This window comes from Artibeus jamaicensis, unplaced genomic scaffold (assembly GCF_021234435.1).
Source record: "Artibeus jamaicensis isolate MK-2021 breed Jamaican fruit bat unplaced genomic scaffold, CSHL_Jam_final contig_685, whole genome shotgun sequence".
Classification (NCBI taxonomy): Eukaryota; Metazoa; Chordata; class Mammalia; order Chiroptera; family Phyllostomidae; genus Artibeus; species Artibeus jamaicensis.
This window is the reverse complement of record NW_026521924.1, coordinates 15,351,086-15,365,516: the sequence shown is the minus strand read 5'-3', so window position 1 is coordinate 15,365,516 and position 14,431 is coordinate 15,351,086. Positions and strand designations below refer to the sequence as shown.

The 14,431-nt window shown below is 52.2% G+C and overlaps 1 protein-coding gene across 6 annotated transcripts in view; it reads left to right on the top strand.

Moving 5' to 3' along the window:
- BCL2L1 (BCL2 like 1) overlaps positions 1-14,021 on the top strand; it is a 43,534-nt gene extending 29,513 nt beyond the window's left edge. For all 6 annotated transcript variants that reach the window (XM_037143180.2, XM_037143178.2, XM_037143181.2 and 3 more), the window contains exon 3: positions 12,377-14,021. In XM_037143180.2, coding sequence (XP_036999075.1) covers positions 12,377-12,514 — 138 coding nt within the window. In that variant the 3' untranslated portion in view covers positions 12,515-14,021. The remainder of the gene's footprint in view (positions 1-12,376) is intronic.
- Positions 14,022-14,431: the final 410 nt, after the last annotated feature.

Here is a 14,431-nt window from a genome sequence, read left to right as displayed (position 1 = left end):
AGAATTTGCCAACAGATCAAAGCTAGAGCAGATTTAAGATGACTCTAAGGTGTTCTAGGCTTTAGCACCTGGAATCATGAAGCTCCTATACCGTTTACTAAAAAGGGGAAAGATACGGAAAGAACAAGGGCACGTTAAGAATTTTTAATACATTTATTTTAATTTTTTTAAAGATTTTATTTATCTTTAGAGGGGAAGGGAAGGAGAGAGGGAGAGAAACATCAATGTATGGTTGCCTTTCGTGTGTCCCCTGCTGGGAACTGGCCTGCAGGGAACCAGCTTGCAACCCAGGCATGTGCCCTGACTGAGAATCAAACCGCGATTGTCTGGTTCACAGGCCTGCGCTCAATCCACTGAGCTACACCAGCCAGGGTCATTTGAATTTTTTAAAAGCGGGTCAGTTGATTGAAAAATGTTAATGATAATAATGATACATGGGTAAGGCCAAAACAGTGATGGCTGAAATTGTGGTTAGAGTGGATTCGATGTGTCTGTGCTCCCTTCCAGCTCTAAAATTCAGCTTTGCTGATTTCAGACCTCCACGTCTCTCATTCATGAAGAATGGGAACTTGAGACAGCCTAGAATGTAATCAATGCAGAAGGAATGAAAACCGAGGGAATCCCTTGGACCAGGCTTACTTACCTCTTGTTGATTCTGGAAGGACTCGGGAAGTTCTTGCACACACCCTGGCCTCCTGGCATTGCCCCATTCACTCACCCACTGACTCACTGGGCACCCTCTGCCTAGTAGGCCCTGGAGACAGCACAGTCTGATGCCCTCTCCCTCCTAATATAAAGCAAACTCTCTCTGCCTCCGCCCTCATCCCAGGCCTGGCTTCTCCCTGGCCCCGCACGTAAGTGGAGCTTGGATGAGGTGTCTATTGAAAGGGCACAGTCACAGCCCAGGCAGATCCTGCCCTCCCTTTCTGTCAAGTCCCTCCTTCCTTCTCTTATTGTCATCTACCCTTCCGGGCCTGGGAGCAAATGGCTTTACCTCATTAACAGCAGAAATGGTTTTGTCTTGTTTCCTTCACAGTTATCAAGCTGGGAAGAAATGTCCAAAGGCTCTTCCTCAGCTTTTTGTAGATGAGAAACAGAAGGCCAAAGAGACAAGCAATTCCCACAGGCCACCTCCCATCCGCACATCCTTTCAGCTCCACTTTTACAAATAGATTCTGAATCTGCCTGCCTCTCACCAGCTTCTCTGACACTGTCCTGGCCAAGCTACCATCCCATCCACTTCCCCTAAGTGACTGCATCAGCTCCTCAACAGACCTCTTGCTTCCACCCTTGCCCCTGGGGGTCTGCACCCAGCAGCTAGAGGGATCCTATTAAAACCAAATCAGATCATGTCCCTCCACTGCTCACAACCCAGCATTGTTTCCATAGCCAAGCCCACAGCTTTAAGTGACCTTCAAGGCCCTGCATAATCTGGTCTTTGACTGCTGCCAGACTCCATTGCTGCCATTCTTCCCTCAGTCACTCAGCCTCGACCACACTTGTATCTTTTGTGTTCTTGGAACACCCTGGGTGTATACCTGCCTCAGGGCCTTTGCACTAGCTGTTCCCTCTGCCTCTCCTCAGATCCTTGCAGTGCCTGTTTCCTTACTTTATTCAGGGCTCTGTTCACATGTCACCTCCTCAAGAAGCTTCCCATGACCATGGGTTGCAATCCTGCCCTCTTCCATGTTTCCTTCTAACCCCTTTTCTCCTATTTATTTTTCTTTTTAGCATTTATTGCTATCTGACACATTTACCATGTTTTTTGGACCATAAGACACACCTAGGTTTTAGAGGAGGAAAATAGGACACAATATTTTGAAGCAAGTAATATGGTGAAATATTTAATAATATAAATAACATAGTATTTCACCAATGTAAGTGTAAATAGAACTCAACAGCAGCATTAACAACCGTTATTTCTCCCATATTTGGGGGTTGGGGAGAAGAGTGCGTCTTATAGTCTGAAAAATAAGGTATTGCCTTGTCTCTTCCTATTAAATTATAAACTCATGCAGGTAAGAATTTTCATCTGGATTAGTCACTGTTTTATCCCTAGCACTTAGCATAGTGCCTGGCATTTAGTGGGCACTTAATAATAAAGAATTGTGGAATGAATGAATGTCCAGAGCTAAGCAAAGCAGCTTGTCTGGTCCTTCCTGCAACCCACAATGGGGTCACAGTCTACCTTTGAAAACAGCTCTTCCAAAGCTACTGGGCATCACTTTTGTTTCCAAGAGAATGACCAAATAGTAGGAGGGACTCTGTCTGCAAGGACTAGCCTGGTCTTGCTAGGGTTGGCACAGAGCAGCCATCAGCACAACTCTCCCTTTCCAACCCTGAAGGACCAGAGGACATGCCTCTTCCCTGTCCTTAAAGTCATTCTGACTTCAGGGCCCAAGAGAAGCAGATCCTCAGTAAATAATGAGCGAGTGGGTGGGTGAAATGAGGAAGCCAAGAAGAACTTAGTAACATCCTTCTGCATCTTCCCTACTGCACTGGCAAATTTTAATGTGCTTTGGAGTTAGACACCCTTACTCAGTAACCAGTGAACTCAGGCAAAGTTTCATCACCTCTGAGTCTTAGTTTCCTCACTGGTAAAATGGGGACAACACCTACTTACAAGATTCTGAGAAATCTAGCAAGAGCTTGTAAATATTAGCTGTAGCTTTTTTGTTTGTAGCTACAAATGAGATACACAAATGGGCCTACTCATTTTTAGCTGTTAAACAAACAGTAGCATTTATTGCATACTTTCCATGAACCATTTCATTCTCGTTGCCAAGCATATGAAGTACATTGTTCTTGCTTGTAGACAGGACACTGAGCTTAGAGAGAGAGGTAAAGGGCCTTGCCCCAGGTCCCACAAGTAGGCAGTCACAGTGCTCAGGTCGGAACCCACACTGTCAGAATCCAAGGGTCAGGAGGCTTTTGGGGGGGGATTCTCATCCCTTTTCTGAATCTCAGACTCATCTCTCTGTGAGCCACAGATTATGACATACTCGTTCTGGGCGTTCCACATGCCACATCAGATGGGACAGTGAGTTGCTTCTGGGTCTTCTGGTGGTCAAGGTGGTAGGAGTCTTCTGCAGTCTCTTGGGGCTCTGGGTGTTGACTGTGAAAAGCAAACGTCCAGGTGGCTCCGGGCTCAGCATCATCCACTGCAGACAGAGTACTTCAGCTCTCCTGGCACCCTCTCAGGCATCTAGATACTCTAAACCTTGAGGAGCTGGTGGCCTGGGGTGGAGACAAACCAGGGAGAAGACTGGATGGGACAGGAATGTAGGAAATGCAGCCCCACAGGAGCCTTCAGCTGAGGTTTTGGTTACCGGGGTGTGTGTGTGAGCACTCACATGTACAGGGTGAGGAAAGGGTGGTGCACCCCCACCCCCTTCTGCTTGGAATTCCAAACATTTCCGATCAGATCAAGGTGGCTGAAAATAAATACCCGGGACTTGCCTGGACTAGTTGGAGGCGGTGCTGGGGTGAGGAGGTTGAGACCACAGGGGCAGAGACCAGCAAGGTCTGGCCCATCCGGGGAGCTTGCCCAGGGTCACGTGTGGCCATTGCCCTTTCCCCCTGGAATCCTGCAGGTTTTAGGGCAAGGCTCCTCAGCAGGCTTTGAGGTGGAGGGGGATCAGATTCTTTTGTGGCAACAGGTCCTTACACCTCTCCCGCTCCACATCACTGGATCTGTCAGATACCCCTAAGAGAGGGAACCCAGTCCTGTGTGTGAGTTACTTTCATCCTCCTCACGCTGCGGCAGTAATAGGAGCCCTTTGAGATGATCCCTTCATATTACAGATGGCAAAAGGCCCAGGCTTCGCTAGCATTCCAAGCAAGCCAGTGATAGAGCTGGGATATGAAAAGTGCTCTGCTCTTTTCTTTACAGCATGTGACGTCCATCGGATGAGGGAGTGGGAACAGCTTTGGGTAGAAAGGCTGCTTTGGACTGTGGAGTACTTGGAGCAGCACCCCAGAACGAAGCAGTTTTAGGGAAGGGGTTGGCCTCAGAAACCAAGTCTCTGTTCTTTGTGGATTGTTACCACAGTCCCTCCTGCTTGTTGCCTCAACACAGTGCAGAAAATGCCTTTTCCAGATCCTTCTCATAGCTTCCTGCCACTCTTCCTGAGCCCGAGAGAACATGGTATATGGGGATCCGGGGCACACTGCCCAGTCACCTGGTGTCTCCGGTCCTTTTCTTAGTTTTGCCAGGCAGTGGGGATGGGGAAGAAGAGAGAGAAAACTGGCCTTTCCTCTTCCCTTACCTCCCCACTGTCTAGCAGTCAGTAGCACTCATCAGCACCTTCTCTGGGCCCAGCCCTGACTGGGCCAGGCCTGGGGGACAGAGCTTATGGTCAAAAAGGAGCAGCTAAACAAACTGGTGAGAGAGCTGAGGGAGACGTGGAGGTAGAGGGCAGGAGTCCTCCTTGAAGTGACCTATAGGTTAAGGCCCAAGAGATAAATAGAAGAGAGCTTGGCAGAGGGATCAATGCGGACAAAGTCCTGAGGCTGAACAGAACATGGCATGTGAGAAGCGAAGCAGCCTGGCCTGGTCAAAGCAAAGGGAACCCCGGAGAGTCTTACAAACCTTGAAAAAGTCTAAGACTCAAACTGAGTCTTGGAGATACAGCCACCATTTACTCAGTCTGCTGTGTGCTGTGCACAGTTCTAAGAGCTTTGCCTTCATTGAATGCTCATAGTGCTTTTGTGAAATAAGTACATTTTTAATCCCCATTTTACACTTGAGGTCCACAGCTAAATATCTTAGTCTAGTTGCAAGACTTATTGGGTACCTGCCTACTCTTTGCTCCAGCAGTCCAGCTTGGTGGAGAAATAGGAATTAATTTGTCACCAGCGATGGCCTCATCCAGTAGCACCACCATTTTCCAAATGAGGAGACTGTTACTCAGAGAGGAGCAGGACCTGGTCCAGGGCCCAGAGCGGGGCCAGCAAAGCTGCCTCTGCCAGCCTGTGTTGTCTTCCTGGGAAGCCCGTGGGATGGAGTTGGACAAGAGCAACAGAAGGAGAGGACCAGAACTAAGGCCCAGCCAGTGGGAGGTGGGGCTGGAGCGGGAGGTAGGTGACAGAGGGACAGAGGCAAAGATTTCCAGTCAAGCTGACAAAGGGAAATGTTTTCCAGTGGAGCTGCCCAACAAGTAAATGCTCCACCACTTAACGGGGAGGAAGGGAGTTCCTTATGACAAGTGTGTAAGCAGAGAAAGCCCTAGAGAGAACTGTGAACTTCCCCACTATGGGCCATCTGGAATGAATGAAGCAGACCCCCACTGTGTCACCTGGGTGCTCCCCCTTTCTGCTCCCCATCTGGGCAGTGAGTGTTAGGAGTGAACTTGTGCATCACTTGGAAGGTGGGTGGGTGTGTTGTTATGTCACTGTTGAGTCCCTGACTCTGTTTCAGGGGTGTGCCTTGGTCCTTCTTGCCCTGGACACTGGTAGAAGCGTGAAAGGTTGTGGCCATCTACTCATGAAAGAATAGGGTCATCAGGGGTGGGATGAAAGAGACTTGAGATGAGGGAGGCCTTGGAATTCCAGGGAATTGATGCCTATGAGCATGTAGCAGCTGCCTGGCAGCCATTAAGTGTGTAGACTCTGGAGCCAGACTGCCTGGGTTCAAATCCCAACTCTGCCATTTATGAACTGTGTGACCTTGGGGGATCACCTGAGCTCTCTGCACCTGATGCCTCTTCCGTAACATGGAGTATTAGCAGCACTTGCTTCACTGGGTTATTGTGAGGATTAAGTGAATTTGTACACACAGTGAAGCTCTTAGCACCACGGTAAGTGCTCAGTAAAAATCAGCCATCACTCCCAGGAAAGCAGGTTGTGAGCCCCTAAATGAGCATCCGTGCCCCAATAAATGCTTTTCTGAATTCCGTCTCTTTGCCTCCAAGGCCAGCACCCTGTGTCTGAGCCGAGGACGTGGAAAGAGCCCCGCTTGCACTGCTGGGTCAGATAGCTTTCTCAATTCCCCAGCTGAGGCGTTATCTCCTCCCGGCACAACCACTTCCTTTTCTGAGAAATGAGCACATCTGTCAGGCTTAGCTTCTTAGAACTAATGGTGGGGGAGGAGGCGGGGGAGGAGAGGTTGGCAGCTGACAGGGGTAAAGATTATAACGAAGTTTGCCGTGAGAATGACTTCAAATATTCCCTAAAGCTCAGTTGGCTTGGGTCCCCTTTGACGCCCTCTTCAGCCAGTAGCACCAAGGTCACCCTGCTTCACCAAGTGCTTTCATCCCCTGATCTCACCACCACTGTCCGTGTGTGGGGCCAAAGCAAGACTGAGGCTCAGAAGTGGAGAGGCTTGCTACGCAACCACAGCTGGGCTGGCTGGACTTAAGTGTCGGGCCCAGCAGATTTTGGCCACCCATCTGTTTGCCCCTGCCCCATTAAGCCGCCTGAGTTGCCCACAGTCAGGCCCATGTTCCTCTGGGAAAGCCAAGGGAAGTGGATTCCAACCACAAACCTCACTTCTTCCGAGTCTCCACTGCAACTCCCTGCCAAGAGGGTGATAAAGTCTCTCCATTTGCCCCACCCACCCTTCCTGCCATCTCTTAGGGATGTCCTAGGAAGGCCTCATTGGTCTACTCAGCAGGCATTTATCACCTTCTCACCCAGGGAAACGGAGGCCAAGAGCAGAAAGCGACTCTGCAAATGACGTGCAGCCTCAGCCCAAGCAGGGCCATGACGAGACCAGGGCAAACTACTATGCTGATGTCCCTGGTACTTTCTCTGGGCTGCTAGGAGCCCCTTCCTCTTCTCCACCTACCTCTTTCCCGAAATAACCAAACAGGAAGGAAGCAGTGGGCCTGGGCCCTCTAGAGTCACCCCAGAGGAAGGAAGGGCTCGTCTGGCACAGGCACTTGTTCCCCATTGAAGGCAGGACGGAAGGGTTTCACTTTCCCTCCTGGTCTTCGTCATATCCTTTTCCTGTGGCACCAGTTCCTCCTTAGCTGTGGGTGGGGGCGGGGGCAAAACTCATTCATTAAGCTGGTGGCCTCAGGCTGCCTTCCTCTTCTTAGAGGGATTCAGGACTGTAGCCCTGGCCCAGAAGGTGGGGCTTGCTACTGCATGTGTTGGGGGTTGAAACTGGCCTCCCCACTTACCAACTCTGATTAGGTCTCAGCATCTCTGAGCCTCAGTTCACCTGGGCTTGGAATGAGGACCTCCCTAGTCACAGAACTACATGCGCCTGGCCCACGATGGGGCCTCAAGAAGTATCGTCCTTTTGAAAGTGAGCAGAGACACTGGAGCCAGATTGTTGGTGCAGGCAAACCAGCCAGGTCACCAGACTCCCTTAGAATGGCACCTCTGTGTTCTGGGTACAGTACCAGATGCTGGAGGTACAGTGACAAAACCACACACAGTCTGGTGGGGAAAATAAGGCAAAAAAATAGTCACTGAAGTAACCATGGCCATGCCTGTGGTCAGGGAGTATGGCCCAGGCAGGGTAAAATGCTTTGGCCGAGTGACTGGCACAGGTAAAATATGTAACTGTTATTTTAGTGTCATTTGACGAGGACAATGGGAGCCAGAGAGATGAAGTAACCTGGTCGAAGTCACACTGCCAGGAAGAAGCATGGAAACATGGGTGGTTACAGAGAATAGTAGGAATTGCAGAACTTCCCGCATTCCAGCAGGGACGATATGTAGGCCCTGGCAGGGTGGGTGATGCACTGGCACTTGGGCCACCGCACCGGGAATATCCTTCTGCCAGCCTTTGTCCTGCCTTCTCCAGGGTTGCAGGTGGCTGAGGGTAACCTGCATTGTTCATTTGGCTGCCTCTGGGCAAAGATCTAGCTGACGTTAGTCAAGTCCGGATGGGCCCCTGGCTTCAGACATGGGTAAGACCTGGTCCTGCCTACACTGACTGCCAACCCCTGCACACCACTGGGAGAGACCAACACACAGATAGAGGCCTCAACCTAGGGGCGCCCTGCCTCTCCTTCCCACCTCAGGGCCTTTGCACTTGCTTCTGCTGGAGCATGCCCTTCTTCACTTGAGATTATTGATCCTCCCTTGACCACCTCCACCTTGTCATTCAGGTCTCAGCTCAGCCCTCCTCTCCTCAGAGACACCTCTGAGCACTCCACCCACGCCAGTCCCCAGTATTCACTTCTGTCAGTTCTCCATGACTGACTCTCTTCAAAATCCCATCACCTCTGAAAGTTTCTCGTTTCGTAATTATCTTCTGTGCTTCTCATTAGGACAGTTCTTCTCAACTTTTTTTTTTCTCTCATTACCACCCCCCTAAGGAGTCTTTTCAAGACATTTTTGTCCTAATTGCCCTCCCATTACATTTGAATAGTGCAGCTGTACCATGTATTTCTGATTGTGCTCTGGCACCACAGAGAGCCACAAACCACTGCAATATCCCAGAATTCTCCACTTCGCCCCGTTGAACTTTCATGGAGAACGGGAACTCCATGAAAGCCCGGACCTTGTTTGTCTTGCTCTCTGCTTGTCTCCAGTGCTGGGCATAGAGAGCATGGTGGGTGCTCAGTGACTGTTTATGGTGTGAAGGGAAGTCCGTAAACCCTGGGAGCACAAAGGAGACATTTGTCCCAGAATTGAAGGAGGGATGAGTAGGGAAGGCCTCTTGGTAGGTCTTCAAAGTAAACTGAGTAGGGGTTGGCTGAGGAAGGGAAAAGCTGGAAGGATGTCCAGTCAGAGGGCACAGTGTGGGCAGAGACACCAGGGCAGGAAGCACTCTGGAGCCTGTGGGGCAGGACCATTCCCCGTGCGTGACCAGGACTGTGGGAGGCAGGCACTTGAAAGTAAGCCCAGCCTTGGCTTATCCTAGGGAACCTGATTCTTGCCTTGCCATTCTGCAGGGCCCCAATGCCAAATTGGGAGACCCCAGTTCCTAGTCCAAGCTCTACCAACAACTGGCTGTGTGATCCTGCAGAAGGGTCAGGTGTGTTGGCCTTGCTAACTTGTGGGTCTGCCTGGCTAGATGCCCATGATTCTCCCATGGGGGTCGTTAGCCACTGCCTCTCCCATGGGGGTCGTTAGCCACTGCCTCTCCCCAGTGGCCCTGAAAACCCCCATGTGCATCCCCTTGGTAGTAGTCACAGCTGCAAAGAGACACTTCCCCCATTTGCTCTAACCCAAGCTGAGAATGCAGATGACCTCTCAGGCCTGGGTCTCCCAAGGACTGTGACATCAGAGACCTCCCTGCAACACACCCTTATCTCTCACCTCCCTGCCCACCATGCCCACTCTGGCCAAAACCAGTGGGAGCCACTGAGGAGCAGCAGGGGCTTATCTCTGCTTTTCCAGACTGCGCTGCTTTGCAATCCTGTTTGTTTATTTAGAGCAGCCGCCCACTGAGAAAATGGCTGTTTGTTTCCAAGTGTGTCGTGTGAACCGTGGGCTAAATATACCCACACCACTGCCTCCCAGCACCCGGCACCCAGCATCCGCCCTGGAACAGCGCTCTGTCTACAAAGGCAATCCACAGAATCCACAGCCCTTGGAAACCCTACTTCCCCCTCCCCAAGAGAAGGAGTTCCTTGAAGTGGAGACGAAGTGTTCTGGCCAGGAATGCGTGCTTGGGGGCTGGGCAGGTCAGAGCCTTGTTCTCTATGCACTACGCACCGCACCGAAAGGAGAATGTTCCCTCCACCCTGGAATGACTGTTCCTGGACAGTGAGTGCTTTGTGCCCTTGCAGGGACAGAGCCTGTTTACTCCAATCCAGCCCCAGAGCTGAAAATTTCCTGTGGCTGCCAGCCCTCTACTTCAGGAAAGTTCCCACTGTGGGAGCCAGGCCTCTCCCACTTTCGCTCCAACCCCAGTGTCCCTGGTTTCTTGTGGGACATTCGGTCCCTTGGGATGATAACCAGGGCCTTCTAGCCATGGCCTCACTTCTCCCATGCTCCCCACAGCCCAGGACTCTCCCCATCACAGGTCTATCTTTTTGCAACGCCACCTGGGCCTACTTCACTTGCATCAGAAAAATTAAAACTCCTCTAAGAATTTTCTTTGCAGCACCCATGGAGTCTAGCCAGGGTGAAGGGGGAGAAACAGGGTTGCATATCCACAACAGCCACGCGTGGGCAGCAACAGGCCAAGAGCTAGGGGGCTGGCTGCTGCCACTGTTCTTACCTTTGTCTCACAGACCCCAGACTCTGCCTGCACCCCAGCCCCACGTCCTTTTTCAGGGAATTCGTGCAGCACTAGTGACAGGGCAGGGCCGTCCGGAGTTCTGACCCAGGCTTTGCCCCTTTTCGCACAGTCCTCCCTACAGTAAACCTCAGTTGTCTCATCTCCGAGATGGGTTTCAAATCCTCCAGTCCAGGAATTATGAAGGTGAAATGAGAGAATAGTGCGGGGCACTTAGTACACGTGCAGTACCTTTGTTCTACTCGTGTACTTATGGACCACCAGCTGTGTGCCAGAAACTGTTCTGGGCATATGGAAATAAGACAAGTAAGCGGGTAATAAATAAATAAAGCAAGGTAAGGGGATAAGAGATGGGGGTGGATACCATGTTAGACACAGTTGATTGGGGAAGGCACTTGAGGAGATGGCATCTGAACAGAGTCAGGTGAAACGAGGCCAGTGAGGATCTGGGGTCAGGTGTTCTAAGCAGCAAGAGCAGCAAGCAGTTCCTGAGCTCAGCAGATGTTCCAGGACCAGCAGGGAGGATAACGCTACATGTGGAGCATGCAGTGGGGAGGGTCCAGGTCCTGCTTAACCTTGCTGTCTGTAGTAAGGACTTAACTCCAGGTGTGATGGGAAAGCCTTGGAAAGGTTGAGAGCTTGGGATGATGTGGTCTGAGTTGGAGGGACTTTTCCCTACCTGCCTGCCTTCTCCAGTGCCTTTTCCCAGCAGATGGTAAGCTTTATCGTAAGGGCTCTGGCTTATGCATCACTGCTACCTTCCTAATGGCTTAATAAATGTTGAGGATTCTTTGAGTCAAGTTGGCAGCCCAGCAAGTGTGGTACTTTGCTAGGGTATCAGGGATGTGAACAGACATGACAATGGCTTCCTGAGTGCAAGGTAAAGCTATTAGAAGACTTTGTGCACAGGCACGTGGCGATCTGATCTATGTTTTTAAAAGTCTCCTCCGAGAGGAGCATGGACCGAGGAGGGTCATCAAGACCAGAGGTAGAACCAGGCAGCATCCGAGTGAACAAAAGGGCCAGGGGTGCCCTGGGGCCAACTGGAAATGCAGGCTCTACCTGAGGGATCACACACCACTCAGCTGGTTGGAACCAGGTAGAAATGTGGGCCCAGGGTGTAGGCTCTTGGTGGAGAGGCAAGAACACTGGCCCTGGAACCAGCCAGTGATTCATTTCATTCCTGCCCCAGACACACACAGTGCAGTGATTTCTAGGTGCCAGACACCAGGCTTGGATTTGGGTTCCTCCACTGACAAAGCTGGGTGAGCTGATCCAGGCTCCAGGCCCTCAGAGGCTCGGTTTCCTGGTCTGTAAATGGGGGAGACAGCCTGCCTTGCATCATTGTTGAGAGGATTAAAGGACCAATGGGGTGGAAGGCTCCTCATTAAAGGGTGCTCTGAGCTCCCCTCTCCCTGCCCTACAGGCTGGCTCCACCCTGGGGCTGGCTTAGAACCGAAGCCCTTCCCTCCCTGTGTCATGTGCTTCCCTCCTGACTGGCTTCAGGGCCCAGGGCTGTTGCTCACCTCCTCCTGGGCCCAGAGTCATACCCTCTGGGGTGGGGGACAGGGCCAGGAGTTCTTAGCCCCGTGCCAGCCCTGCATGGTCGTTACCAGCTCTGCTCTGCCTTGCCTGGCCTACCCTGGGCAGAGGCTCCCTCCAGAGGAAGAAGAGCTCTGGCTAAGAGTTTCCAGACCTCCTCTGCCCTGTGCATCACTCTGGGGATTTACCCAGGCCCATTCTCTTCCTCCCTCCTTCCATCAGGGCAGTGGAAAGGCTGAGGCCTTGTAGCCCCACCCTGCCCTCAGACCCCAAGCTCCTCTGTGGATTCCATACCACACATGGTCTGGCTCTCACTCACCCTTGCACACTCATCTCTCCTGTCCCCTCCTGCACTTTGCCCCAGCTATTTGGCATCCTGTTAGTCTGTGATCCGGCCCATCTCTTTCCCACCTCAGGGTCTAGAGTACCATTTCCTAGCTGTCTGACCTTAGACAAAGCGCTTTTCTTACTTTGTACCTGTTTTCTCAGCAATAAAATGGGTTGGCCATCCCCACCTGGAAGTCAAGAAGGAAGAAAACCCTTAACCTTTTACTAGACCCAGAGTGGGCACAGATGACTCTTTTTTCAAATTGAGGCCATCACATGAAGATGGCCCCTCTCCACCCCCCACCCCCACCTTACCCTTTGGGGACTCAAACAGTGCCTTTCTTCTCTTCTCTCTCCCTCCAGGACACTTTTGTGGAACTCTACGGAAACAATGCAGCAGCCGAGAGCCGGAAGGGCCAGGAGCGCTTCAACCGCTGGTTGCTGACTGGCATGACTCTGGCTGGCATGGTTCTGCTGGGCTCGCTCCTCAGTCGGAAATGACCAGACACTGACTCCCCACTCACCGTCCCGTCCCTACTTCTTTCCGCCACCATTGCCACCAGGAGAACCACTACATGCAGCCCGTGACCACCGTACACATCACAGGGTTGGGCCTGGATTTGGCCCCCCGCAGTTAGTTTCTAGAATCTGCCATGCTTCTGTGAGAGCCACCTTCCCCCACACCTTAGTTCTCCTGGCCTTGCAACCCACACAGTTTCCCCAAAATCTGCCCCATGGAAGCTGGCAGGTGTGTGGCAGTTGGGGGCTGGCGGGCACTGCCTGATTGGTGGAACCCCCTTACCCCTTAGCCTCTCCAAGAATACTTTCCTGCCAGGGAGCTAGAAAGTTTTCTGACCTTTTTTCCCCAGAAACAAAGACTAGATTGCCTTCCTTTTGATGTTTGTGGCCTCAGAGTTGATCATTTCTTATCCCTGCCCCACCCTACCCCCCAAGACCTGAGCTCCCCTTCCTTTCATTCCCATCCTCCAATAGCTACTTAGGGGCCAATTCTGACTAATTAGGAATTCAGGCTGCTTCAGATGAAGAAACCAGGACCAGGACCCCCTCCCCAACTCTGGCCTGGCCAAAGTCCCCACCTGTCATCCCCAGTGTCCTCTGGAGGCCTTTGGCTAGAGGCCAGCCCAACCCAGGAGGAGGGGCTGCAGCTGCAGGAAGTGCCCCACGCCAGAGCTAGGGTGACCCTTTGCAGTTTAGCACTACCCCAGTCCCCTTCCCTTTCCCCCCTCCCCTGGCTCCCTTGACCATGACTGAGGGACCAACTGGGCCCAAGACAGGTGCCCCAGAGCTGTTTATGGCCTCAGCTGCCTCACTTCCTGCAAGGAGATCAGCCTTGTGGTATCTTTGCTTTGGACTGCTGCCCATGGGGTTCAGGGGCCTTGGCCCAGGGGTGAAGGGGAGCAATAGGCAGCAGCTATGGGAGCCCTAGGGTCTTCCCTACCTCAGGCAGGAAGGGCAGGGAGGAGAGTCTGGTACACAGGGTGGAAGTCAGGCTGGCTGGAGGGTCAGTCCTGCCTGGCCAAACAGACTTGCGCTCCACCCTCATTCAGCCTGGGCAACCAGGCTGCCAGGTCAGCGTGGCCTGGTCCGGAGCCCTTCAGGCCTCCCTCTCTCCTCTGCTCTACCCATAGCCTGTCTCGTCCCTGGGATTCCTGGCCTAGCCCAGGCCCCCCAGGGCTCTCTGCTGTACATATTCGAAACTAGTTTTTATTCCTTGTGAAGATGATATACTATTTTTGTTAAGCGTGTCTGTATTTATGTGTGAGGAGCTGCTGGCTTGCTGTGCGTGTGCACGTGGAGAGCTGGTGCCCAGAGAACGAACAGCCTGATGCTCCCTCCCTGCCCTGGTCCGGGGAAGCCAGCCAGGGGTCCTGGCTCCTGAGGGGCACCTGTCCCTCCCCCAACCCCCATCCTACACTTGTCCCAGCTCTTTGAACTAGTCTGTGTGCAGGTGAAAGTGGAGTAAAGTAATAAACTGTTAATAAGTGAACACAGGGCCTGGGCTCATGTGTTCTGGAATGGGAAAGAAGGGGCTGTGTGGCTAACAGTCTGCAAGAGAGCTGGGTACTGGTGCCGGCTCTGCTGTCCCTGAAAGAGGACCTTGGACGAGTTTCTTTTCCACTCTAGGCCTGAGAGAGAAACACTGTTCTTGTATGCGGCCTGGCCAGGGATCAAACCTGCAATCTTGGCATCAGGGTGGTGCTCTAAACCAACTGAACTACCTGGCCAGGGCTTCACCGTCTGTGAACGGGGTTTTCATTGAGCACTTGCTGTGTGCCGGGCACTGGGCTGTACGTGGATGGGACAGGTAGTTCCTGGCCTCGGGAGCTGCCATTCTAGTGGGATAAACAGTCTGAGTCACAGCCATAGTTGTAAGACCCTGGGGATTCTGTAGTGAGC